The 27,360-nt window shown below is 47.1% G+C and overlaps 1 protein-coding gene across 2 annotated transcripts in view; it reads left to right on the top strand.

The window, feature by feature from the left end:
- Window positions 1-289: 289 nt before the first annotated feature.
- SH3PXD2A (SH3 and PX domains 2A) overlaps window positions 290-27,360 on the top strand; it is a 233,285-nt gene continuing 206,214 nt past the window's right edge. For both annotated transcript variants that reach the window (XM_054276800.1, XM_054276801.1), the window contains exon 1: window positions 290-361. In XM_054276800.1, the coding sequence (XP_054132775.1) occupies window positions 290-361 (72 nt within the window). The remainder of the gene's footprint in view (window positions 362-27,360) is intronic.

The raw sequence follows: 27,360 nt of genomic DNA on the forward strand, positions 1-27,360 counted from the left end.
GCCCTCCGCTGCCACCCGGGGGCGGAGCCGCCGGCCCGGCCCGGCCCCTCCCGCCGCCGCTGCCGCCGCCGCCGCAGTGGCCGCGCAGCCCCGGGGCAGCGGGCAGGGAGCGGAGCCGGGCTGGGTTGGACTGCTGTGAGCGGGGAGACGCCGCCGCCGCGGCAGGGGCGGAGCCGGCACTGGGGCATCCTCCCTTGGCTGTCTCCCTGCCGCCCGTTCGGCATCGCCGCGGCGGAGGGTGCTGCCAGCGCCGGCAGGGAGCGGCGGAGCCGCGCCGGGCTGCGCGAAGATGCTGTCCTACAGCGTGCTGGACGCCAACGTGGTGGACGTGGAGAAGCGGAGGAACCCCTCGAAACACTACGTGAGTGCCGGCGGGGCGCGGGGTGCGCACGTGTGAGGGGGGACGGGCCGGACGCGGAGCGGTCGCGGAGCCCGGAGTGGTGCTCGGAGCCCGGAGCGGTGCCCGCAGCCGTGCCCGGAGCGGTGCCCGGAGCCCGGAGCGGTGTCTGCAGCCGTGCCCGGAGCCCGGAGCGGTGCCCGAAGCCGAGCCCGGAGCCGTGCCCGGAGCCATGCCCGGAGCCGTCCCTCGCCTCATGTGGGCGAGACGCCGGCCCCAGGTGAGGCGCCCGCGGGGCTGCCCGCGGCCTCCTGCTCTGGAGGTGCGGCTCCTCTTCCTCACCCTCTTTCACCCCGTTTGATTCTTGGCTCGTTTCAAGGTTACCGTTCTGAAGTTTCCCTCTCTTCCTCCTCACCAGTCCCAGGGCAGGATGGGGCAGGTCTCCCGGGTCCCCCGGCTGTCCCCGTCTTGGCCGGGGTGCGCGGTGGGGAGCGGAGCGAGGTTCGGCTGCGGCGGGGTCGGGCAGCCGGCGGTGCCGAGCGCATCTTCGCTCGTTCTCACCCCTAAGTTACACTCAGACCTTCTTTGAGGGGGCAGTCTGTCTGCATGTTTCCCAAGGCAGACTCAGCGTTTGGATCTCTTTTATCTCTCTTTCACCTTCTTCCTTTCACACCTTACTGCCAATAGCACAGCATTAGAGGAGAGTTTTTAACCATTTTCCCAGACTCCTGTGTTGCAGCCTGTCATGTGGAGGTGTCTTTGCCTGAAGGAGTTTGCAGCATACAGTCAGTAGCTTTTCTCTCTCCACACTGGTAGAGAAGTATTTTTGCTTCTCTGTCTCTCACTGTTTCTGGATTTTAGTTGCACCAAATCCTTTAACTGTTTCTCAGGATACAACATGCATTTTAAAACACAGAAAGCTGGATTTTTGTCTATAGAGATGGTAAACCTTCCAGCTTTGGTAAGGAAAAGCCTGAGGGAGTATTGTATCTGGTGTGAAATTGCTCTGAGTATACTGTGTTTCCTGGCATTGTGTGTCTGCCAGATTTCTCCAGAGCTGATCAGCAGCTGAATGGATTGTTGAAAAGATAAGGCCAAAGACTGGACATAAACCTTTATATTAGTGTTGCATATCACTGAGGTTTTTCCTCTGAGACTTAGACCATAATCCCGTTTAAGGCTAGAGGGCACTATGTTGCTGGGAGATGCACTCCTGTAAAGCTGAAGCTCTCATCTACCATGGAATTAAGCATCTTGGGACCAATTCATAAACTGGAAGTTGTAGGTCTTATGTCCTCTCAGGTTGCAGCTGGACCTGTGCATTCAGTCTATTATGCACTCACTGCTTCCAGGTGGGAAAGGTTTATTTGGTTTCTGCAGACTTTGCTGTGGACTGTGGCTGACATAGCTGCAGGGTGTTATCGCACACGAAAAGTGGTCGCAGTTCAGCATCAGAAAAGTACATCTGCCAAGCTCCGAAATATACAAAAGAACTGCTAACAATATCTTCCAGACTCTTGGATTGCTTGCAATCTCTTCTCTTGGAGAGAAATTGACACTGTTCATTTCTTGTTTGCTGGAAAATGACCAGAAAACAAGGATTTAAACCCTGTGTTTACAGAATTTGAAAGAAAATATTTCCTGTGTTTACCTGTAAAATACATCTTTTTCCTTGATGATCGTTGTCATTGCATGTTAATAAACAGCAACCTAGACTATTCCAAGATCTCTTCAGTGCTTCTAGTGGCAAAGTTGTTTCTTTGCATCACCCTTCTCACCGTACACCTTAACTGATATGCTCTTCTGTACAACAGTTCCACACCTCCATGTGCCCAGTTCTCGGCCCAAACCAACCCCACAAACTAACTGGTTTGTTTGGTGATGAATGGTGTGTCTGCCTTTTGTCCCACTTAGTTTCATCTGTGGCTGTACAGTGTTCAGTACAATGGGGTCGCTCTGTCATCTGTCACTGAGTGTGGACCCATGCTTCCAAAGAATTCAGTTCCCTGGGTCGGACCCATTGGTTGCTGTTCCTTTGATTCTGTGCTCTTTTTCTAACATGAGATGAGTATTTTCTTCTAAGGTTAATATAATTTAGGATTTAGCTCTCTCCATTGCCTGTGGATAGTTTGGAGAGTGCAAAGCTTTATGTTCTTTGCTCTATGTGGCTTTGAAATATCAAAAAGCTTTTCTATCTCCAGCATCCATAAATGTCTTCATGCCAAGCCTTCAGGCCATGCAAACGTGCCTTGGCATCAGATTAATGATGTGTTTCTCTGGTGGATGGTGACCTAAGTATCGCAGGTGTTTTAACACGACTCTCTCTCCTTTTAATTGTGATCTTTCAGGACCATAGTGGAACCTGGAGAGATGAAGGCACACCTTAGGGATTGTGAGCACGTGGAGAGGGCTAAATGTGAGTAGCACATAAGCCCCTGCACTGCTTGGCTTAGCTGCCAGGAGTCATTGCCTGGAGCAGGTGTCTTTCATGACGTGAGCACAGCTTTTGTGGCTTTGAATAAAGAAAGCTAAAGAATGAAGACAGCTTTACATATCCTCGGCTATGATCCTGTGTGTGTGAAACTTCTGGAGAAGGTGAAAAAGGCTCTGCCTCACTGGAAGTTGAATAAGGCTCTGCCTGTGGGAATAGATTAAAATCTTGGCTCCAGTGCTATTGATAGGAACCCAGCCAGCTCTCTACCCTCTTCTGGGAAATCCTTACTGGGGAAGAAGTCTGCAGTGCTTCCCTCTGCATCCTTCTCTGCAACTGGGTTGCACAACACCACCTGGCTGGCTGGGGGCCCTGGCTGGCAGCATGTGAAAGGATAAACAGAAGGTTGGATCAATAACCACATGCCTCTTGTATGGTATATCCCCAACACAAGCTACTGCTGCTCTTAGAGCTTTTGACTTTTCAAATTAGTTTTCCATTTCTCCATACTGATGATCTTTTAAAAATTGATTTGCACTTGCTAATACTTGAAAAAATGTTAAATCTCCTTGCTTTCTCCCTTCTCTTTTAACAAAAACAATATCAGGAAGGTCAAGTCTGGGTTTGTTGGAAAGACCCCTGATGCAACGGGGGTCACACATTGGCTGAGCAGTGCTGCAGTGAAGCTGGGTGGGTTAGGACAGTGCAGTTAGTGGTTGAAGGTGCCAGTTATTCTGAAGAGAAAAAGCTGGTAGCAAAATCCAAATGCCTTTTCTGGCCCCTGCTAAGCACTAAATAGTCAGAAACCCTCTTTTCCCAGTTGATGAGGTTTGATCTGTTCATGGGGTGGCTTCTCTGGCTTTTGGTCTGAAATTGTGATTGTCTGAACTAAGCACGAAATGATCCCAAACCAGAAATTCTGTATTTCAAAGGGTCCACTGTTGATGCTTGCCTCCTTCAGCCATCCATCATGGAGGTTAAAGAGGACACCTCCCCTCTCCTCCCCTCTCTCTGCTCCCAGCTTATCTTCAGGCAGATATCTAACCCTTTACCCAAATGTCTATCTCCTTTAGCAGCCCTGCAGGAAGTCTCTGCCTACAGATGTGCTTGATCTTGCTCCCAGGGAGATGAGACTGGGTTTGCATCTTCACCTGTTCACTGCTTTGCAGACCTGGGTGATGGCAAACATTCATTAGAAGCCAGATGAAGAGGATCCCCCACCCCTTCTCTTACCACTTGCTTTTCTGCTGGGGACTGAGCACTTAGTGATGTGCATTATCTCACCAGACATTTATAGGCTTGAGGTAATTTCTGAGGTCTCTTAAGCGTGCCTGTGTTATCCCAAGGGCCGGGACGGATGTGTCAGTAGAGATTTTCTCTTTCAGCACTGCTCTACTCCTGTTTCAGCTGGGCTTTGTGTGTTTTTCAGCTTTGTCCAGCACAGAAGTAAAATGTTCTTGGCTTACAAGTGGCTGCTCTGCCTCCTTCCAGTTAGACTGAGGTGCACTGCTGATGTCAGTCATCTGAGATGCCTGTATACTGTCCCAGCTCCTCCCCAGGGCAATTGTTTCCTATTGCTACCTCTGAATGCCTTGAGATCTCTTGTGGGAATGTCCCTGCATGGATGGTCAGTGGTTGCTGACCTCCTCAGGGTACTGACGTTTCTGACTGTTAAGGGACTGAATTCTGCTGTGTAGGGTTTCAGCACTGCTCCCAGGAGAACATGAGTGTGCTTGTCTCAAGTGACCTGTTGTAAAATGTCAGCCTGCTTTGAAGAAAAATCTTGTACTGATAGGGTCAAGCTCTGCTCCTTGTCTCTTGGCTGCTCCTGCTTTTACTGCTCAGACTTGAGCAACTCTGACACAATCAGGCATCTTCATGGCTTTATTCTCTTTGCTGCAAGCTGCTGTTTATACCATGGCCAGCACTGATGGGGAGTCTGGACATGGTTTAATGGCAAGGATCTTTGCTCCTGTGTTAGTAGACCCTGGAGAAGGAATTGCTACCCTGGGAGAAGGAGCTGAATTCCCCCTGCTTGGCTCATCAAATGAGTTGTCCTGTGCAACTTGAGGCTGCTTCAATGCATTCAGGGAGCCCAGCAGATCAAGGAGCACTCCCAGTTCTTTCTTCCAGCAGAGCTTTGGGCTGGGAACATTCAGCCAGGAGGCAGTGGTATCTAAATTCAACAGTTTGCAAAGCAAATGGCTGTGTCCAGCCTTTGGAATAGATTATATTTCAATAGAGAGGCGAGGTAGTTGTCCTGATGTGTGGTGGTCAGGGCAGGATGAAATAATCCAGAGGCCTTATGTCCCAGCAGGCTGCCTGCACTGGCTCCCCTGTGGTTGAGTGTGCTGGGAGGGCAGCTAAATGAAAGTTCAGGGAAAAGCTTTTAGGAAGTCCATGAGCTGGGGACAACAGCTTCAAAGCCTCCAAGTTCCATTTTAAAAACAATGAAGATGCTACTATTGACTTTCACTGGACTTGGTTGCCAGGGTGATGATGGCCTAAGACACAGCACAAATGCTGTTGGCTGCTGCAGCTGCATGTGACTTCTGGCTTCATGAGAGCCCTGCCTGGGCTCAGTGTGTGGGTGCTGGAGCCCACTGCTGCAATTCAGCAAGATGGCTTGTAGTCAAAACTACACCAGTCTCACTGCTTTGAGTTAAAAGGGAGAGGAACTGAGACACCAAAGCATGGAGAGAGAGAGATGCACAGACATCCTAAGGAAGCAATTGTTGGAATAGGAAAGGGAGCCCAGACTTCCTGCATCCCAGAGCAGCTTGTCTGTTCATCTCACCCACACCCCTAGCCCTCAGAGAGCAGCTCCAAGGCATTGCCTCCTCTGTCCCTGCAAGGTAGGATATGTGCTGGTATCCTCACTGGAAGCACAAAGCAAGAAGTGGTTGACCCAGAGCCACCCGTGAAGTGTGTGTAGCATTTCATGTTATTTTCTTTGGCTTTCAAAGCAGTCTTGCTGCTGATTACCTGATAAAAAATACAGTCTGAAAAAATACTACTCTTGTATTCAATCATTGTCTTCCTCAAAACCCATTTCCCATTTTATATGGATTAAACAGGAAGAGGGATTCAATGTGACCCTACCTGAGGCAGGAGGTGACGTACGAGCTCTCTAATTTAGTCATTTGGGAGGAAGCAGCTGGACCTTCTAATGTGAAGTGGTTTTCTTTTTTTTGATCTTCCTTTTTCATGCTGTATCCTCTTAATCTGTGCCTGCTCACGCAAAGGGAACTGTCCCCAGAAGCCACAGGGAAGAGCAGAACCATGAGAGGGGCTGGCAGCACCGTGTGCTGTGTGACATTGTGAGGCTGAAGGCTTTCATGTAGCCAGAGCAGACACCTCGCCTGGAGCGTGCTGTGTAAATATTGCATGCAGAAGGCAGAGAGCAGCACAGTAGCATACTGTTTGAAATTGGTGGTGTCTGCTGTTTAATCAGGTAGTGTCAAAGCCAAATACAGTCAAGTTGATGGAAAAAACCCTCCTAGTAACTTTCCTGGGCTTTGGTTCACACCTCTAGAGAGGCTTTATTGAAACTTTTACTGAGAAGTTTGTAATTACTAAGTTTTTTTAATATAGTGCATTTTCCTTTGTCTTTACTTTATAAGTAAAAATTCAGTTTCCAGGATCTGTTTGTTATTCTTCTGGGCAGGGACATCTTCAAATTTGGGGTGTGGGGGCTAAAACTAAAGGAAACCAGGTGATTTTCTTCACCTCAAAGGATTTTAAAGTGGAATATCCTTCAGATTAGTTAGAGTCTTCCCACTTTAGAGCTCTCACTCTTTGCTCCACCTTCAAGATAAATATACAGTAATAATAATAATAATTTACTCCTTCAAACATACATTCACTAGATGTCAGTTATATGATATTCTCATTGTATGTATTTATAAATGTGGGGCAAGGGTTGGAATGCATAAGAGCATTTATTACAAAGCAAGGATGCTTTTTGTACTGAAACGTGTGCAGACAGACCTGAGAGGTGGTGTCTGCACTGGGCTGTGAGGGACAGGTGATGACAGCCAGGGACAGGCAGGAGGGAGCAGAGAGACAACCTCAGCCACCTGAGCAGGTGATTGTCTGGGCATAGTGGTAACCCAAGCTACTGTCTGGTCAGCATTTAGGTCTTGCTGCAAAAAAATGGGCACAAGAAAGGATAATAACCTTTAGATTACCCTGAGCTCTACTGAAGGTAGAGTAAATAAATATTCTATTCATTGTACCCATAAGTGCTTGAGTGTAATGATGATCTTAATTGGTGCCCTCATGCTTTTTGATTTTGACAAAGCTCCTTCTTATTCCAGTTTTTGGAAGAGGAGGTCAATGTGTAGATAGCCAACCAAGCCCTTGGACTGGGAGCATTCTCCTTTAGTGGGCAGAATACACATCCCCAGCTTTGTGTCTCCATCAGAACATCACGGGCTGCACTGGTTTGCTGAGTGCATTCCTAATTGGTCATGGCAGACGCTGCTCTGAGTGTACCATGGCTTCACAACAAAGCTCTGATTCTGTATTGTTAGAGTGCAGCTTCTTCAGTTTCTTTGAGTTGACTCACTGGATAGAATAAACTATTCCTAGACTCTAAGTGTCCATGAGTGTGTGTGTGGTCCCACACATAGCATGTTTGAAGCCTGACTGGCAGTGATAATGTTTTGATACGTTGCTGGCACTGTTTCTCTGACCAATGGGGTGTGTTTTGTTTTTCCTGTAAACCATGCTGGCTAAACTCAGGGATGCAGGGCTCTGATGCTCTCAGAGTCAGTAGCATGGGTTTATGCTCTCAGTAGTCAGCAGCATGGTTTTATGGGCTTGATGCAAGGAAAACTTGTTTACAAGGAAAACACCCCTATCTCTGTTCATGGGGAGAAACATGCCAAATCTCTACTAACCATAGCTGTGTTTAAACAGGAGCTCCACGCTGCCATTCTGTCTCCTTTACAGCTGTCTTCCAAGCTGCCCCAGAAATGCTGGAAGCCAGGTCTCCACTGTCCAGGACATGCCTGAAAATGCAAACTTTAACACATGAAGTTCATAAATCACCAGAGAGGTTTGAACAAACTTCCAGTGTGATACACACAGGACATTGTGCAGTGTGGTAGAAGAGTCTTTACCAGTGTGGCCTTTAGGCTCTCTGGATCTCGGTGTGCTCTGCTGCAAAGCCAACAAGATTTACTCACCTTTTATCAAGTGTAGAGATGCAGGTGTTACTTCAGGGCTGACTGCTGGCATCAGCTTTGAAACCCCCAAGATGGATCATCTTCCTCTATGGGCAGGGCTGCCCTGGGAGCAGAGGCTGTGGGATGGCCAAGGTCAGGCTGTTATCCAGAAATGGGAGCAAGGCTGAGCTTCCCTGGCAGTGCTCAGGTAGTGATTGAGATGGCATAAGAGCTGCATTCCCCTCTGAGGAAACACACATCTAGGATGCCAGCTGTGCTTGTCGACTCTGAGCCTGCTCCCCATGGGCTTGCCTCCCTGTCTTGGAGTCCCAGGGTCTGTGGAAGTGTTTGAGGTGGAGCATGGAGTATGGTCTTTGTGGGAGTAGCCTTGGCAGTGAGCTGCTGGCTGCTCTCTCTGGTGTCTCTGCATTACCTGCCAGGAAGGCTCCCTGGCACAGATGCAGTCTTCTTTCCAGATATTCTTGTACCCTCAGGGCTTGATGCAGCAGAGAACATCTCAATTAATGCTTTCCTAGCTCTGTGAACATGAGATTTCTAATTGCTCCCTCAGCATCCTATGAGATTTTCCACTCTTTGACTAAGGTTATTTATTATTTATACATTAACTCATGCATGTATTTTTTTGTGCCTAGAATGTTATTCCTGATTTTCACCTCTCCAGCAGGTGCAAGCCTGCCAGTAAACCCCTCTGACCCCAAGCAAAGTACTTTGAAAATCAGTTTTAAGTGTTTTTCAATTCCCATGCCCTGCAAGCTTTGCTGCTTTGAGCTCAGTCTATTCCCTTTGCCTGAAAATTTGATGCTTTGACACCTGCCTCATCTTGAGCAGCCTGAGCTGAGCTTTCCTGTGGTGGATGGTAGAAGAGGCAGATGAGCTCCTGGTCTTCTGCAGAATCAGGGCAGCTGGCACAGCCCCTGCTGATGCCTAAGGGGGAGGCCTGAAGTTTCCCAGAGCTATCACTGCAGCAACTTTCACTGACATTAAAGTCACCTAGAATTTAAAAACAAACAAACAAGGATATGTGAAGTATTTTTCTGGAAGAAAGCCATGGAGAGCAGACTAAGTGCATGTCCCTCCTCCCATCTCCCAGACATGTCACAGGAAGACAGTTAAGCATTTTCCTCAGTGGGATTAAAACAGGCTCTGGAGGTGGCTTTGGGATGGGACAGAGGAAAGCCAGCAACAGGAAGGAAGCTGTGTGTGTGTGTTTTATAAATATGTCTCCATCAGGTGAAACTGTCTAGAAACCCTGAAGCATCACTGATGGTAATATGGCTTTTTATTAATCAAAAGGCTGCTTATTTTCAGTTAAAAACAAAGAAGAATAAAAAATGACTGGTTCTAGAGGAACATCCATGCTGGTTTTCCATGTACCAGAAAGTAGCAATCCTGTACCTTATGAATTTTACAAGCCCTGGATGTCCTTAATAAGTTCTTTTTTCCCCCAGCCCCTCAAATTCAGCTAAGTTTTCCTCTAACCTTTCAGCAAAAATGTTTTATAAAGGCAACCCAGGATGTTTTACTCAAGAGAAATCTAGCAGTTGCCACCTCTGGAATACTCTCACTTGAAGCATATGGAGGAGTGTTTTGGCTCTTATTGTTCGAGAAGAAATTTTCAGTTTAAACTTTTGCTGCTGTCTTTGTGATTGTAGAAGCCTGTGTCAAAACTCTGCACTGTTTTGAAGAAGCAGCTTTCCACCTGTTTCTGAGCTGGGCAGCTGTAGCTTGTATTTCATCATTTAATATAGGCATCCCCAGTATAAATAGTTCCATTTAAACTAAAAATACTGTCAGTGAATTTTCCATGGGTAACAACCCTTGGAGATTGCAGGCATGGTCTGTGCAGCAGAGTCTGTCTGTCTGTCTGTCTGTCCTTAAACCTCCCTCTGGCTGTAGGGACCAGTGGCCTTTTGAGCAGCAAAGGCAATTTGCTGGTGGCACTGGAGGGTGACTGTACAGGTGTGAGAGGCACTGCTGGCTTGGTGGGATCTCCTGTTTTGGAATAACTGGGGCTCTGGCCTGAGGGAGCAGGGTCAGAGGAATGACAGCTGAGGATGGAGCCGGGCACTGCTGCTCAGCCCCTTGGCCTCCCTCTGGTGCTGTTGGCCAAACTGCTTGGCTGTGATGGTGCTGGGTTTTCTACCACTCCCTGAGCTGTAAGACTGCATGCCCTGGTGTTGGCCAGAATGACCATTGGGGTTGCTGTTTTACAGAATTCTTCTCTTGGTACGTTGAGGGAGTGTGCAGGTGTTTGGTAGGGATTGGGGTTTTGATGCGAGATCTTTGTCTGTGTGTACACACATCTGCTTTGTTTTCACTTCTGTATTGCTCTGCACTGGAGCAAGAGGAGGGTATGGTCAAAGAAATGAGGTGGAAAGGAGAGGTTTGCAATTGGTTCCATCAGAGCTGATGCCACAGTCCTAGCCAGACCCTAAAAATATTCTTTTATTCTTCCAATTTTTTCTCCTCCTTCTGGCAAGCTCTAAGACTGCCCACAGCATGGGGTTATTTCCCATTGTCTTAATTCTGGAGTTTTAGGTGCTCTGCCAAATGCAGTAGTGCTGGACTGAAGAGCATCTTATGGGCCATCTCCAGGTCCTTCCTCTGGGATCTGAGGGTCTGTGGAAGACTGAGAGCATAGCACTGATGTTTTTGCCACTCCTGAGGAAAGGTTGCCCAACACTTTCCCTGTGTGCCAAGGGCTTTGTGGGGCTCTGCCCATCATGTTATCCCTGCAGTGATTCTGAGCCATCAGGGCCCTGATTCATCTGATTGGAGTGAGATTGTTCTCTACCAGGCACTGGCATTTATGGGGTTCCAGGTATCCTTTGTGGGGCTCTTGTGTGGAGCTAAAACCTCCTGGGTGTTGTTTCTACTGTGTGTGAGAGGCGTTGGCTGGGTTATGATAAAGACTTTGACTCAGATGAGGGTGAGGGTGCAGCTGGCCATGTGATTTGGTTCACAGGTGACTTGCAGTGATCCTAAGGAGTCTAATGAAGAAATAATGTCTACTGTTTGTATTTGTGGAAAGAGAGAGACTTTAGTTAGTACTAGCAAAGACCTGACAGTCAAATGTATGTTTTATCTGCCAGCAGCCTGTCCTGCCTGGCCCTTCATCAACCTTCTGTATCTGGGCAATGTGAGCTGGTGCAATCTTGGTCAAACCTCTATTGCCAAAAAGCCAATATGTTCCGTACTGTACCTTGTGGCAGAAAGGGTTAAACAGAACTGCAGAAATGCTGAGGTGACATGGGAACACTCTTCAGCTGACGTCCTTGTGAGCCTCTCAGTGACATCAAACTCCTGGACCATTTCCAGTGCAGTTTGGCCTTGCCCCAGTGACAATAGATGTTAATCTGTTGGCTTGTCAAAAAAAACGTGTCAGTGGTTTTTTACAGATCCATTTCCAACCCTCAGATTTCCCTGCTAGTAAACACAGCATTATGTCATTGTTTTACCAGGAGCCAAGCGCCAAAGCCAACTGTGCAGTGCTCTCATCAGCAAGTGTCCATTCACTTTGGGGCTTGATCTGAGTTCCCAGGCTTTTTTCCCACTGTTGCCCATGTTCTGGTCTCTGTGTCCATCAAACACCTCTGATGTTTTATGGGAAATGTGTAGGGCTTAGCAGTTGTGGGTAGCACTCTCCAGTGCATTTGTGTCAGATGAGGCTCCTGTACCTGCTCAGCAGAAATGCCTTGGTTTGTAAACCTTGATCTTCTGGTTATGTTAGCCAAGACAAACTCTTGGACTCTGCATGTAAAACAAGGTGAAGGGTTTTGCAGCCCAGCCTTGCTTCTAGTTGATAAAATAATGGCCAAGTCATAGTCACAGGCAAGGCCCTGCCCATGTTAGATCCTGTTTGTTTCAAAACACAATAGCTGAGTTCTGCTAAAAAGACTGGTTGTCAAATTGCTAACATTATAAATTAACTTCCATAGCTTTCAGAAACAACACCACAGATCAAATAAAACCATTTATAATATTCTTGTAGCTCTTGTTCCTTGGTTTGCTTCTAGACTTATTTCCAGCTGTTTCTGTGAAGGATATGGAAAAAAAGATTTGTAAAGTTACCTTCAGTGGTCAGGATCCAATCTGCTTAAAACAGCCTTGCTCATGCTGGCAGGGGTCAGATGCAGATGCCAAGAGTAAGGTTGGCATTGATGGGTGGTTTTCCAGATGTAGCCAGATGTGATTTGGAGTAGATGCACTCCTGGACCTGTACCATCCACAAGCTGTATGCCGTGTCAACATGAGGGAGGATGCCTGTAACTTGTGCTTCTGTCACGGTTTCATTTTCCTCCCTTCAGGGAGTTTCAGAGCCAGTCCCAAATCCTTGCAAGTGACACTCCACTTAGAAAAGCAGAGGAGAGAAAATATGGCTGATTATGTTGTCACGTTAGCTTTAATGAAGGTAATTTTAAGCAGATGGTGTCTATTTAATGTTCTGGTAGCACTGATAAACTGGTTTTCCGCAGGTCTTGGGAATAGAGTGGGAGAGAAGGGCATGGTTGTAGGGGGCAGCAGGTTGCCTGATGACACTCTTGGCAGGGCTGCTGGAGCACTTGGGTGAAGCTCCCTCTCACTTGGACAAGCTCTGCACGTCCTGCTTGGGCGAGAGGAGAGGTGGCCTGCGGTTTCTGTCTGAGCTTCAGCAGCAGTAAATAATTCCAGATTGACGCTCTGGAAGCATGCTGTGTTTGTGGAGGGAGGACAAGGGGGGAGCCAAACATAACACGAGTTTCTCAGTGCCTGGGGAAGGGAGCCAGGGTCACATTTGGAGCTTGTGGTGTTGGCAGACACAGAAGTGATGTGACACATCTTACGTGTATCGGCAGAGATAGCTGGGGTGATTATCAGCAAGCTCCTTTGTAGGCTGGTTTGTGATGCTGATGAACCTAAAATGATGCTGGGATGTTTCAGACAAACACTCTCTTTTCATCTTCCCTATCTGCTATTTTTTAATATTTTTGGCATTTGTCTCTGGGGTAAGGATAAGGCCATAGCAGCCCCTGGGATTTCAGTCCTCGTGAGTGTTAGTTGTGAGGTTATAGACCTACTGCCATTAAATTTAGTGTCACTTGAAGCTGTCCCCTTTACAAAGCTGGATCCTGACTCTATTCTAAAGGGCTGAGCTCCTGGTCCAAAGCTGTCCTTGACCCTGGCTGTTTGGCCAGCTGTCCTGCTGGCTGGTGTCTCTCCATCTCCCTGTGCTGGGGAACATTCCCAGGACCTGACATGAAGATTGCTCACTGTCCTCTCTGGCACACTCAGTGCCTGTTTTTTTAACAAATCAGTCCTACAAGATGTGTCAGTGAACTAAGGAGGCTTTAGGATGGCTGCAGCCTATTTCATCAAAGCAGCCTGAGACTCATTTGCCCTTCAGATGTTGAACTCTGTCGTAGAGGCTGTTTTCTTTGGGAGACCCCAGAGGGGAACATGGTCCCTTATGTTTTAAGGCAGTTTTCACACTGAGCTTTGTGGTCTGTTTCAGAAGTGCTGGCAGAAGTAACATAGGCTTTCTTGGACTTAAATTCACTGTTCAGGGGAGCAAAAATGTGCAGAGACCACTTGTTTAAATGATAGTTGGTATCTTTGCACTTTTCCACAAGCATCAGTGAAACTACAGAAGCATTTTTAGGAGCCTGTGCTTACTGTGACAGTGTCACCAATAGGTAGCAGCGTGGGGGATCATGAGGGAAGCTCTTGCAGCTCTTGAATGTAATTTGCTAAAGGCAAAACCAGAAGGTTGCAAACCATCTTTCTGCATTGATGGGACCATTTGAGCTGGGATGGTGATGATTGTTTGTTGTTAAGTTTCTGCCAAAAGGCTTTATGTATAGAGAGGCTGAAAATGGGTGATGGGGAGGAACCAGGGCTGGTGAAACACTCATACACTCCTGGTGAAACCCATGCAGTCCTGCATGGAAATGGTGTGGATCTTAGTGGGTGTTTTTTATTCCTGCAAGGTGGGAGATCTGGTACAACTTGCCTGTCACTGAGCAGATCTTAGGAAAGAGTGGCCCCAAGAGAGTGTATTTGGGATTTCTTTGGGATTTTGTAGGCCTGCCTGAGACTGTTTTCTCAGGAGATGGTGAGTACCTGTGTGCTAGAAACTGCACTGTTTCTGGAGGTTTTTGAGCTGCCCACACCAGCATCCTCTCAGCTGGTGCTGGCCAGTATCAGGTGTGGCTCTGGTTTTCCAATGCTGCTCTGGCTGCTTGAATATGTTTTGGGGCAAGAAAAAGGATAGTCCTTAGTAGTGTCTTAGATGATTGCTGAACACATCAAGCAGCTCTTTGTTCTGGCTGCTGGCCTGAGGAACTGGGGTCAGCACTCTGCACTGACCAGGGAGGGAAAAAAGCATCTCCTGGGCATTGCACGGTTGGCACCCTTGAGTGTAGAATGAGCCATTTTGTGTCAGGTGCAGCTGCAAGCACCTGGGTCAAACAGCAGTGCCTGGCTCCCTCCCCAGAGATGTGTCTGTGAAGGCACAGGAACAAATTGTAAAGTAGGAAGGGGGGACACTGTTAATGATAACGTGCCTGGGATACTGGGCCCATTTCCTGAGCTCACATTGCCTCATGGGCAGATGGGGATTAGCAGGAGCTGGGCTGGAGGGATTGCCAACAGCTGTCACTCATCTTAGATAAAGGGAGGCTAACACTTAGCAGTGCTGCTCTGGCTATGAAATGCTTACTAGACTTTTTGTTACACTAATACATAAAGATTATACAAGCAGCATTAAAATTAAGAACATTTATTGCAAAACTCTTTCCTCTGAAGTTTTTTCTCTGATGTGAGTTTTAAAAATTGGTTAATTCTCTTTTACTGTGAGTGTGCAGCTGATGAAGAAAACCAGTTGACTCTCACCAGGTAACTCTGCCACATCTGAATTCCTCCTTGTGTCCATGGAGGTTTGCTGGGCAGAGAAATTGAGGTGCCTCATGCTTGAGCAGTGAACTATAATAATGATTTCGACTCCACATGCTCAAAACTGATCTTGCAAAGAGATGCTGTTGCCAAAATTGCAGGGGCAGGATTTGGTCTTCCTTTGATCTCTGTTTAAATCTCATGGGCCATTTACTGCAACTTAATAAGTAACAGTGCATGAGTGCTCACCCTGCCTCAAACTCAGCCTCCTCGAATACATGGCAGAGCAAACTTGCCTTCTTTGTACATAAACTGAGTCAAATGGTCTTGCAGTGCAGGTCAAGGTTTATGCAAAGATGCCATGAATTAAATAATGCATGTAATAAGGTAAATCATAGCACTTTGGCAATGTGTGTGATCAATGTTGCATGGTTTAGTGAGCCAGCTGAAGGGGCTTCAGGGACTGGGAGGTTTTGGTTGTGTCCCTTTAGTGTGGTTTGATGTTTGCTCAATATGAAATGATTCATCTGGTGAATTAAGGGTGAATCAAAGGCCTCTTTTGCAACTTCCACTGCTTCACTGTTTTTTGTGGTGGGGAGATCTTTTCATTTCTCTCCTGGTCTAATAGATCTTTGTAAAGTAACATGCTAATGATGATTCTGGCCATGGAGTGCTATGGATTTGCCAGCAGGAGAGTCTGTTATCACAACGTGAGATGCCTCCCTCTCTCAAATGACATCTTCTAATTTGATTTATTTTGTGTCTTCATATTTCTACAATCTGTGGTTTTATTATCCTGTGTTGGTTGCTGTTGTCTTAGACTCTAAGAGTTTTCCTTCATGCTGGCAGGAGGAGAAACAGGATATAAAAACTATTATCATTACTGTTGCTGAAAATAGGCCAAATTACAAACATACTAAGTGTCTTTCAATCTAATTTAGAGATACAGTAATATTCTTTAGGAAGCCCTAAAACTCCTCTAGTGAAATATATCATTAACCCACTAGAAATGTGATTTCCTAATAAATATGAATTTTTAAATCAGGATTCAGCTGCATGCTTAGCATTCCCTAGGTAGCACAAACCCCTGGTGATAGAAATTACTTGGGCTGTCCTGTGCTGGGGGAGAATTGTACATGTAGGGGCAAGAAACTGAAGTTGCTGCAGCAGCTGTTGCTGACATTTTTGCAGAATGCACTGGCTCAGTTTTTCGTGGCCTTGCAGCTGTGAGGGCTCCTTTGGCACATCCCAGCTCCTGGGTGGCTCAGCTGTCAGGGGACAGCACAGGGACAGGGAGCTGCCCCTTACTGGCTCTGTGAATGTAGGGGGCTGCCCCAGCAACAAAAATCAGTCTGTTTTTGTTTTTGGAAGCTGGCTGGGTAGAATTCTGCTCTGTGCAGTGCTGAATTAGAGAATGAAGCTGTGGCTGAGGGGTGTGTATCTGCTCCTGGCAAGGAGGACAGTGAGGGCCATGGCTGTGTCTGCCCACCATTCCCCTAAGGGCAGGATGAGTGTGCTCACTCCCAGGCAGTGCCTCCCCCTGCCTTGGCTGGCATTAATGCTGATCCCTGCCTTTCTCCACTCCTGGGACCTCACTGGAGAAAGGCCAAGTAGAGCATGGGAGGCCTCTGTCACCTGGTCAGGAATCTGGGCTGGCTTTTGGGCTGCCCTCACACTGGCTCTGCCTCTGCAGCAGTGGAACAGAAGGTTCTTTTGAATATGAAGGTGAGCAGCTTTTGGAAGCTGCTCTGCAGTGGGGCAAATACAAGGACAGGGGTGTTAGGGAAGGTGTTTGTGTCTCTGTTCTTTCCCATGTGCTGGTGGTGTGAGTGTTTCAGGTTGTTACTGTGTGTCTGGGTGCATGGTGCACATCCCCTTTTCAACACCCCATGCAGCTCCCACCAGAGGAGCACCTGGGTCTGGGTCCAGAGCCAGTCAGGCTCCTGCTGGGGAGGGTGACAGTGCTGCTGAGCCAGGGACAGCCCTGATCCTCTTCCCTGCAACCTCTTTGTCTTGGTGCTTCTCTGAGACTCTGGTTAGCCAATTCAGGGAGCCAAAAGAGCCCCAAATTATTTCCTTTTTTGGAAGAGTAGCTCTGATGTTGGTTGGAAGGCAGGAGCTGTGGTCAGGGATGCTATCCTGTGCTGGGGTCAAGTGCCATCTCTTCCAGCTACTCCCAACCACAGGTCACATCCTCCTCCCAAACCAGTGGGGATTAACTGGAGCCCATTTCCTGCAGGGTTTTCCTCTCTGTACTTTCAAGGGGTGGCACACCTGGTCCTTCTGGCAGATGTGAGGTGCTGCTAACCACAGGAGGGAAGGGGCAGCACCAGGCCATGGGGAGCAGTGGCCAGCTGCCTCCCACATCTGCCCAGCTGCAGCTCTAAGCAGATCTGGCCCCTCAGCTGGGCAGTGGTTGTGCCTCTGACTCACCAGCCTCTGTGACACACACGATGTTCAAAGTGCTCTTGCACATAGGAAGTAGTTTAACCATAGCTTTGCTCACTGTTTCATTAAATTTGACCAGAGTCTGCATTGTTAAGTGTAAATGTCACACACACAAATATAAAAACATCTGGTTTCAAGTGAAAAGAGTGAGGAAATGGGTGTTGTGCTTAAAGTCAAGTCTGCATCCTGAAGTCACTCCTCCACAGCCAGGTTTTGTTCAGATAGATTCAGTGTAACCTGCAATATCAAGACTCAGATTGTACATAGAGAATTAGAGCCAAGGCTGAGTTTTTCCATAACCCTGACCTTTCTGCCCAGGTTATAAGCATTTTGGAGACATTTTTCCTGTCTCTGAACATCTTTTTAGTGAGTTCTCCTGCATGCTTCACTACCTCTTACTCTGGTGTGCAGCCTGTTGGGAATATCCCTACTGACTTCAGTTCTAATTTACAGTTAGGATAAGTTGAATCTCAGCCCATTTATTAAGGAAGGACCTTCTAACTGCAGGCAGCTGTAGAAAGCTGCTGTCCCAGCACTCGAGGCCAGCTGCCTCTCGAGGAATTCAGTGCCATGTACGTGTAGCTGGGTCATCCTCCAGCTTTTCCTGTTCCTGCAGCACTGTGTGAAGGAACATGCAAATATATTTTCTATAGATCACTGCAGCTCTCACAGAACTCCATCCTGTTCTTGGCAGCTTTCAAAACTCTGTGCTTGCTCCAGATTTTTGGCCCTCTCTGGTGTCTGTGGGAAGTGGGAGAGAGTTTTTGATTATGTATTCACTGCAGCAGTGGATATGCTGTCACACTGTGTGAAGGATTAATGTCATTTTCATATGGCCTAGATATTTTAACTTTGAAAACTAAAATGAGAAACAAGTAAACTTCCTTTTCATGCCTTTAGGACAAGAAACTTTTGGGTGCTTGCATCTTTCTTATTAGAAACCATTTGATATCACTTTAAAGGATGCTGGACATGTACACTGATTACGTATTTATCATTTGATAGAAGCCTTGCACTGCCCTGCAGGCCTTTTAAACTCAGCATTAGTTTGAAAATACAATATATGAAGCCCTATCAGTGCAGCCTATCACGATAACTAAATATTATGCATGGAGCAAAATATTTCCTTTTCATTATGAAAATAAGTGATCTCTGCAGTGTTATGCTTCAAGCGTGTTGTTCAAAAGATGTGATCAAGACATCAAAGAAAGGAAAATGATTAAGATAGCAGGAACTGAACCAGCTGCCTTTCCTTTGGTAATTAACAGACCATCTCATGCATTGCCCTGCTGAAATTGCAAACTTTCTCTTTTCCCCTTGAGAGTTGTGTTCTGAAGTGGGAATCATTTTACTGCTTTTAAAATGAACTGTTTAATTTTATACTCAGAATAAGAATTAGCAAGAAGTAAGTGTCAGCTTCAGCACTTTTATAACCTGGCTCTTTAGTCATCAGAACAGTTGCAAGGGTCAGTACTTGGAATTGTTTTCTCCTCTGTTTTAGATGAGAGGATGGGACAAGAGTTGGGTGCCCTTGATCTGCCTTACACAGCCAAGGTGTGCACACAGGTTTGTCCCACTGGCTGCTCTGAGAATCTGAGAGAGATGTCCAGTGCCAAAAGTGTGATTGAGATCTCACCTGCAGTCCCCACACGCTCCCTGCTGGGGAGAGCCGAGCTGCCCGAGGTGCTGACCCATGCTGTGGTGGTTCTCAGTGTCTGCCTGGGAGCCACTTCTTTATAGCTTGCCTTCTTCTGCCCTGCACCTGCTCCAAGCTCCATAGATGTGCTCCAAGGGGCAAGAAAGGAAAATCAATGCAAGTCCTGCAAGGACAGCAATTCAGTGCATCCCTCAGGTCTGGAGGTCTCTGCCTTGGCACATTTGTGGGGTGACCTTAAGCAGCTTTTTGGACTCCCACATCTCACTTTGTGAATGCTAAGTGTAAAAAATCATAGCAAACACAAGAAAGAACAGTCTGCTTTCATTTTTTTTTACTTTTTTTTTGTTCTACTTACTTTTTTTCTTATAAAGAAAGCAGGTCTGTGCCATCACAGGATCTTGTGCAGGTGTGCTGGAGCTGCCTGTAGCCCTTGGTTTGTGTGGCTGGGACAGCACAGAGCTTGGGGTATTTACCTAATTTCTCATCCTGGATGCTGGGATTTGCACTGCAAACCCTTTCCCTTAAAGTCAGCTGGGATCTGCCTGTCTGTCTCTGAGTGTCAGGGCTGTCTGTCCCCATGCCATGTCACTAAGGTATTACAGTCCTCCTTTCTCCAGGATACACAAACTGGTCCACAGAATCAGAACTCTGTGCTCAAAGGCTGCAGTTGGGCCAGCAAGCCAAAATAGGTTGGCTTTTCCACAGTTTGGTCTGCTATAGGCACATGAAACTGGTTCAAAACCAATGTCTTTGGTTTGATAATGTCCCCATTTGATAATGTTAAGATAGGAGCAGCATCATCTCCTTCAGGCAGCAAGGAGAACAACATGAGGATGGGGTTTCATGGAAGGGCTCATCTGCTTTGAAATTTCAGCCCCTTGAAGTGAGGGATATTTAAACTGCAGTTTCAGTGAGAGGAGTTTCTCAAGGGAAAAGCTGTGGTGAAACATCTCTCACAGAAATTCAAATATCAGGAGACATGGCTTCTGTCCTCACCCTGGCTGCACACTGCTGTTGGCAAATCAATCATCAGCTGGGGTTTTTCTCCCTCCTTTTTTCCCCTATGTTATTAAAATCAGAGTTTCAGAATTACCTTAATGAAGGTCATGGTGACCACTGGGGTTTTTTAGCTTGATGCAAGCCATTGTTTTTTCCTTGTCTTTTCCCTACTTCAGTTTTGGGGGACATAGGGGCGTTTTTCTATCCTTGACAATGTTTTCAGCTTAGCAAATGCCAAGTACCTCTACAGGGTGGTACAAATGTTCTGTGCAGTCACAAGGAGAGACAGTGCTTGCAAGTTTAGTTCTGTTCCCTGCCCAGCTGTCCTTGAATGGGGATGTGGCAGCAGTGACATTGGGGTTCTGGAGTCATGTGTTAAACAACCTTGTGGTTTACTAGATATGAAGTATATTTAAAATATATTCTGGGATAAGGCTACACCTTCTTTTTGGAGTGTGCTCAGACCTATGTTTGTCCTGCTGATACCAGTTTCAGGTAAGGAAGAAGATCAGAAAAATCATGGTGGTTTTTGTTTTTAATTGCTTCATCAGACAAGTTGTAGCTGTAAACAAGGAAATTATTGCATATGCTGTTTGTGACAGGTTGTTGATTTATTCCTGGAAAACAGTTCCTTTTGGCATTTTCTTCCCCAGAATTGCTCTCAGATTTTGTGCAAAGGAGTGATACAGCCCCATCATCTCTCACAGACACATTGCATCAGAAGAGGTGTGTTATTGTATGATGTTCTTTGAGCCTGGCCCCAGCCAAGCCTTGCAGGTCAGACAGTGTCAGGAAGGAGGGAAGACAACACCGTTAACTCTTCAAAAATCTGATGAAGGGGGCAGACAGATCAAAAGGAAAATTTGAGTGGGAGCTGAGTCTGCTTGGGGGAGCTAGAAATTCTTCTTTAATCAAAATTACAGCTTGCCTGGGGCAGTCTAGAAGTGATGTTTGGTGCCATCTCTCTGTGTTTTTGGGGCTGAGTGCAGCCCCAGATCCACCCAGCCTTGATGATGGAGAGAGGTGTGTGGGAGTAGAGCATGCTCAGCACTTTGTGGGATGAGAGCTTTTTGTCACCTTGTGTGAAATGAAGTCAGAGCTTAGGTACAGAAGTGATGGGTGGTAAACAGCTTGAACAAGGGAGATCAGACTTTTCTCTTTCTGTTCACAGTCATGTCCTCCCTCAGTGCTTTCCTCCAGCTGTAATTTTGTCTTTGTGTACAAATTGGTCGCAATGACATGTACATACCAAAACCCTCCATTGTGCATACATAGTCCCCAAATTGTCCTTAATTCCTGTTGTAAGAGAGCTTCTGTCTGCAATGGAAGCAACTGGCTAGAATTGTGTATTTCAAACTGTTGTTTCAGTGAAATAACACAAACTTGAGAATTGTCATTGCAGTTAGCGCTCAATAAAAAAAGGATTTCTTTCCTGCTGAAAGGTGGAAAAAGGCTTTTATTTGAATTTTCATCCTCTGGAATAAAATACTGCATCTTCTGCAGAAATGAAAAGCACTGTTGAAAAATGCTGAATGCCATAAATGAGTAATTTTATTTAGTCGAAAAGCTTTTTTGAAAGGAAATCACTCCCAGTTTTGCCCTAGAAAAGCAGGAATTATCTCTATGTGTAACATAAAAGGGAGCCTAACCAGTGGACAAAATAACCAAGCCATCCAGTGTTTAGAGCAAACAACCCAAGCTTTAAGCTTCTCTCTGATCTATTACATTTAAATTCACTCTTGGAGATGATTCCATAGGGAAGGCTCCTGTCTCCTTGGATAAAAGAGAAATTCAGCTGGAAGTGAAGGTCTCTGTTGGATGCCCTGGCTGTGTGGCCATGCAGAAGGAGGCTGCAGTGGGGGGATGTGGCACCACGTCCTGCTGGATCCATTCAGCTCCTGTCTGCAGCAGGGGACATGCCACCACCCCAGTGCCACGTCCCTCTCCTGGCTCATTCCTTATCAGGACAAAGCTGAGGAGGGCACAGAGTACTGATACCCACAGGGTGAGAAGGTGTCTCTGATGGGTTTGGATTCCAGGCATTTCAGCTCAGAGCTGCTGCAAACCCTTTGTTCTCTGAGCTGCAGCAGTGCCAGCGAGCAGCATCCATGTGTGTAACCATGGTGGAGCTCTGGAGTGACCATGCTGGCTTTTGGGAAAGCAGCCACAGTCTGAGCAGGGCTCCCAAGTGGCTCCTTCAGCCTCAGCTGCTGGCAGTCATGGACACAGTTCCCATGGGCTGGGATCTCCTGCTCTGCAATGAATTCCCTTTCTCAACCTACAGTTTCTGATGTAGCATGAAAGGACCCTTTGGTCTTTCAGAATCTCTGATGCAGCTTCTTCTGTTAAATCCCTTAGCACAAGTTGGCTGATTCCTTATTCTGAATAAGTTAAAAATATCTAGTCCTCCTTGTAAGAACTTGAGATCTACTCAGAAGGGAGCTCTGCTCTTCTCCTGATGCTTGCAGGCTTCACCTGTGAGTATTAGTGCCTAATGCAGGGATATTTGGAAATATTCCACTGCTGTGGGGGGCAGCCCTGACAGGGGCAAGTGTCTGTATTAAAGGACTGAAATAGCAATGAGGGAAGGGCCTGGACAGAGTGCTCTGCTGTTACGTGACTCCAGACAGCTGCAGGCTCTGCTGGTGCCTGTTGGTGGGGATGGTTTAGAGGTTTTGCACAAAGCCCTCCCCACCTGAACTGAAGCCTGAAGAGGAGGAATGTGGCACACAGGTTTCAGGCACGGCTGCTGTCCATGTAAAAAAAGCAGACGTGTTTTAAGTGATCGGAGGATCCTGTTCAGACCTGGTATCATGCTATTCACTTCAGCTGGTTACTAATCCTGGCACTGAGTTTGACCCTTAAGCTTTTTGTTTTTATCATGTGCTTTGATACAGTCATAAAAATACTGACTGGCTGGCAGAGCTCCAGGGGTTGGCTTCATATTCGAGCAACTGCGAAACGAATGTGCTTATCGTGGTTTTATGCTTCAGGATATTGTCCTTTCCCCCTGCCTGCCCCTCAGGATTATTTTAAGCTTCACATTCCTTGTTCTGGGGACAACTATGTTGCCCTCTGCACGTTGTGCAGGGCAGGTTCATCCCAGGATTGCTTTTGCTCTTGGCCTCAGATGTGGGTCTGTGGAACCACAGGACTTCAGTGGAAACACTACCCCAGGCACCGTGGGAGAGGGGATGGAGCTGGAGGTGGGCTGGAGCCTTGGGGCCCTCCTTCCCCGTGGTGCTGAAGCCTGTGCTCTCTCCCCACCAGCCATGCCTGGTGTTTGAACTTTCTGAAGCATTTGGTGCTGGGATATCCCATCCCCGCTGGGCTGGGGGGCTGTGTGTGTCTGTGCCGGCACACGGAGTGAGGCAAGAACTGTTCCAGGATTTTCACATTTTGTGCGTGACTGAGCTGCTGTGCCCCTGCCAACGAGTCAGCAGGCTCTTTATATCCCACAGGAATATCCCACAGGACTCGAGTGTGTGCCCCAGAGAGACTCCAGGGAGTTTGTTCTGCTGCTGGGAGGGGCAGCTTTGGTTGCATGGGGTGCACTGGACTACTGCATTTCAGCAACATGACCCTCATATTGGTTGTGAATTTAAAAATAAATGTGCCCTTGATTCTTCCTTCATTTCTGTGAATAACTGCCGTCCAACTCCTGAATTTTAATCTCTGCTCTACAGTGCCCCTAGAATGGATTTCATCTGGGTTTAACCAGACCTTCCCTTACCATGCTGCTTCCCTATGGGCTGCAGAGCAGTTCAGTCTCCCGGGTACTGCATCCAGATTATATCTTTGGTTGCTGATAAAGAAATGGAAGGAATATACTTTTTGTTTGCTTTGTATAGGGAAAGTACAGCTACTACTCTTCCCCATCCCTGCCAAAGGGCAATTTCATCATTGCAGAGGGATGTTGCACCCTGTAGAGCAAACTTACCTGTGCTGATGTGGATAAACAGGACTGCTCCTTGAAGGCAAGTGCCCAAGAGAGCATCTTTCCTAGGCCAAGGTAGGAGATAAAGTTGAGTCAGATGTTATTGACCTTGGCATACATCATTCCCTAGAGCAGGCAGCTCCCCAGCATGCTCCCAGTAGATTTCTGCTTATTCTGCTGTCCAGGATGGGGAGCTGAGATGGAGATCTCAGTCCTGATCCATCTCAGGCAGTGCATGAGCAGCTGCTGGGCAGGGACTGAATCCTCTTGGATTCTGCCTGTGCTCTCTGTTTTGTTCCAAGTGCTGCTAATAATTAGTCAAATAAAATGATTACTAAGAAAAGGAATTTGTTTTATTGGAAGAATGTTCCAGGAGGATTTTATTGCTCTGGAATACTATCTTGCCAATCAAATAAGTATCACAGGGTGAAGAGAAACCCAGTAGCCAGCTTGGCAGTCAGTAGGCCAGCACTGCCTGTAGCACAAGGCTTGAAATAAACTTGGTATGAAAATGCATTATTTTATAGCCACGTTGCTCTTTTTTCCTGGAAAAAAACCATTGCTTCCAAAACACTTTTTTCTTCTGCCTTGTGTCTGGCACTGTCAAGTTTATGTCCCAGCTGTGTGTGCAGGTACTGGTATTCTCAAGCTTGTGAATTTCCTCTGCATTTCACCATGGGTCTTTAAAACCAAAGCACAAGATTTTCTCAAAAAGCATTTCTTCCCTTACTGGAAAACAACACTCTCTTACTGCCCTCACATCCAGATGCAGCCCCTCAGCTTTGAGCCAGTGACAAGGTTGAGTTGGTTCTTGGACTGGAGCTTCCAAACAAGGCTCCCTCTCAGTCTTGTAGCTTCAATTCTATTTTCCTCTGGAAACACTGTGGTCCTTTTTAAGGCCATGTTCTAATGTTTGGGAAACAACTCTTCAATGTTTCACAGCTCAGATTTGGCCTCTCACAAGCTCCATCCTCACACCAATCCCACTGGCATCAGTGGTCCTTGGCCCTGTGCTCACTTGAGTGTAGGAGCTAAAGTTGTTTTGTTGTTTGGCTTGGTCTGAGTCCTACCTGGTTTTGTCATGAGGAGTTTGGTCAGGTTGCTGGAGCTGTGATAGATATCCAAGCCCATTTCCACAGCTCCTCCTGGTGAAAAGATGGTTTCTTGGCAGCTGAAAAAATTCACAAGAACATGAAGCTGGAAGAGAATTTCAGCTCATGTCAACCTAAAAACAGGAGAGGCTGCACAAATATTTTCCACTGTTACCAGGTTTGTTGCCTGCTAGGACAGAACATTTGCTGGGAGCACAAGAGCTGCAGCCCTCACACTGTGCAACTGAAATCAGTGTTTGCTTCACCAGAGCAGTCCTGAAACTGCTTTTCTAAAGGGGTTACAAAGGTACATGCAAGAGCCTGGACGTGGAGGAAGCTTTGCTTGAGTTAGTTTTAGGAACAGATCTACAGACTGTTACTGTAAATAGATATGTCCAGCCTGAGGCACTTGTTTCTGGAGGGTTTTTCTGTGGGAGATAAGAGATGCTTTACCTTCTTAAAGGAGGTTATGGGTTCATTGCAATCTGTCAGTGTCAGCTGCTGATTTTTATGCAGCAGAGACAGGAATGGTATTTCCATCCCCTTCCCAGCTACAGGCTGATTATAGCAGCTGTGTTCCTCTATGGGAGAAGGGAATGGGAGTCCAACCAGCTCGTTGGAAAAATGTTAGGAGCCATGCATTAACTGACTGCATCCCTTCCACTCCCTGGGTAGGGAAAAGAGACCTCTGGAAAATGTGGCTGTTGGTTTTTCTGGGATGAGGGAAAACCCAAGGCTTGCATGCCAGATGTCCTTTCAAGGGAAAAAAAGAATAAAATGACATGGCTGGGATATTATTTGGGTTGTTTTTTAATGTCACACCTCGATGGAGTCTGAGGTTGTTAACCAGGGGATTGACTCTCAATATTGTGGCCAGATGCAGGGGTTGGCTGAGCTCCCTCACTTCAGAGCTCACTTTTAAATCATGCTCCGATAATTTACCCTGCCAAGGAGATTTGTAGTTCAGTGGTGCTTTGGAGCTGGTTTTTAGCTAAGGAGGGTTCCCATGTCACTGAGAGGGTTGCTGGGTCTCCAGTCAGCCTCTCAGGTGTTTCCAGGTGTGCTGGTGGACCTGTTTGAGTGGCCACATCTGTAGGTGGGAATCAATACCCCTTTCCCACAGATGGGATTTCTCTGAACTCCTGAAAAAAAAAATCAGCCTATTTTGGCTGTCCTGCTTCTTAAATCCAGGGGCCTGCAATGGGGCTGATCAGGTAGAAGTGTGACATTTTTCTGCTTTCTGATTTCTTGCTGTGATAGTGGTTTGCTGACCTGGGGGGCTTGTGACTTGCTGACTGAGGCTTTTCATGGTTTCAAGCTAAGAGGCAGTGCTTAGACACCAAAGCCTTGTGGCAGCCTCTGCACAGAGTTCTGGCTGCTGAGTGGCTGCAGCCATGGCTTGGCTTCCCTGCCACCACGGAGGGGCTGCTCCAGATCCCTCCCCAGGCTGGCATCCACAGCTCGTGAGGTTTAACAAGGGTTGGAAGCTTGTGTAGGCTGCTGCAGCTGTGGCAAGAAGTGAGCCAATATGGAGAGGATTCAGTCACCTCCAGCTGAAAGTGGGCAGGTTGTGAGTGATGTGTGAAAATAGGGTGTGGGAGCAATCTGTGTGTGCTGGAGTTGTGGGGATGTTGGGCTGGAGGGTTCCTGCTCATCTCTGCAGGGCTGGAAAAGCACTGTTGGTCAGGGGTGTAGACCAACTGCACGGACTGCTTTGGGGAAAGCCCAGAATTATAGTAGGATGATACTCAGCAAGTTAGGACTTTCACAGAGACCCCAAATCAGCAGTTGTAGAAGTCCAGGCACTGTAATTTGTCACTTCTTGGGACAAAGGGACAGAGAGAAAGGCCTTGATGGTCACAGGCTGCAGAGCAGTGACAAGAGTTAAGTGCAGGCTTAAATCCCATTGAAATTTCTGGAATTAAGGCCAGAAGTTGACCATTCTTGAAGTTTGCTCTGTCCTTCAGTGCCCTGGCAGGCTGAGTCTCCAAGGGATTGCTGTTGTGATCTCCACAGGCTGTTCAGTCTCTGCCCTACACTTTCTAGGAAGATTTCCTGTCCTGAGGAGGTGACATTTATCCATGGGACCAAAGCAAATCACTCATCTCAGTATTCAGAAAAGGGGTTTTTTGTGACCATGGAAAACAGGAAAGATCTCACCATCAAGTGAGGTGTGCCTCCTTATTTACAAGCCTTGAGGAAGGTTTTGGCTGTCTCTGTGTTGCTGGTGGAGAAGCCTCCCAGGCAGCCGGGGGAGCAGAAATCGTGTCCTGTGGAGCACAGAGAGCTATGCAGCCCCAGCTGTGCTCTGGTCTGTCCCATCCAGGGCAGTCCTGGCCTGTCTGAGACACTCCTGCAGAATGCTGATGGGGCTGTGGTTTTGCCCTGTGGTCAGCCA

This window comes from Melozone crissalis, unplaced genomic scaffold (assembly GCF_028551555.1).
Source record: "Melozone crissalis strain CALT ecotype California unplaced genomic scaffold, PUWL_Pcris_2 ptg000019l_1, whole genome shotgun sequence".
NCBI lineage: Eukaryota > Metazoa > Chordata > Aves > Passeriformes > Passerellidae > Melozone > Melozone crissalis.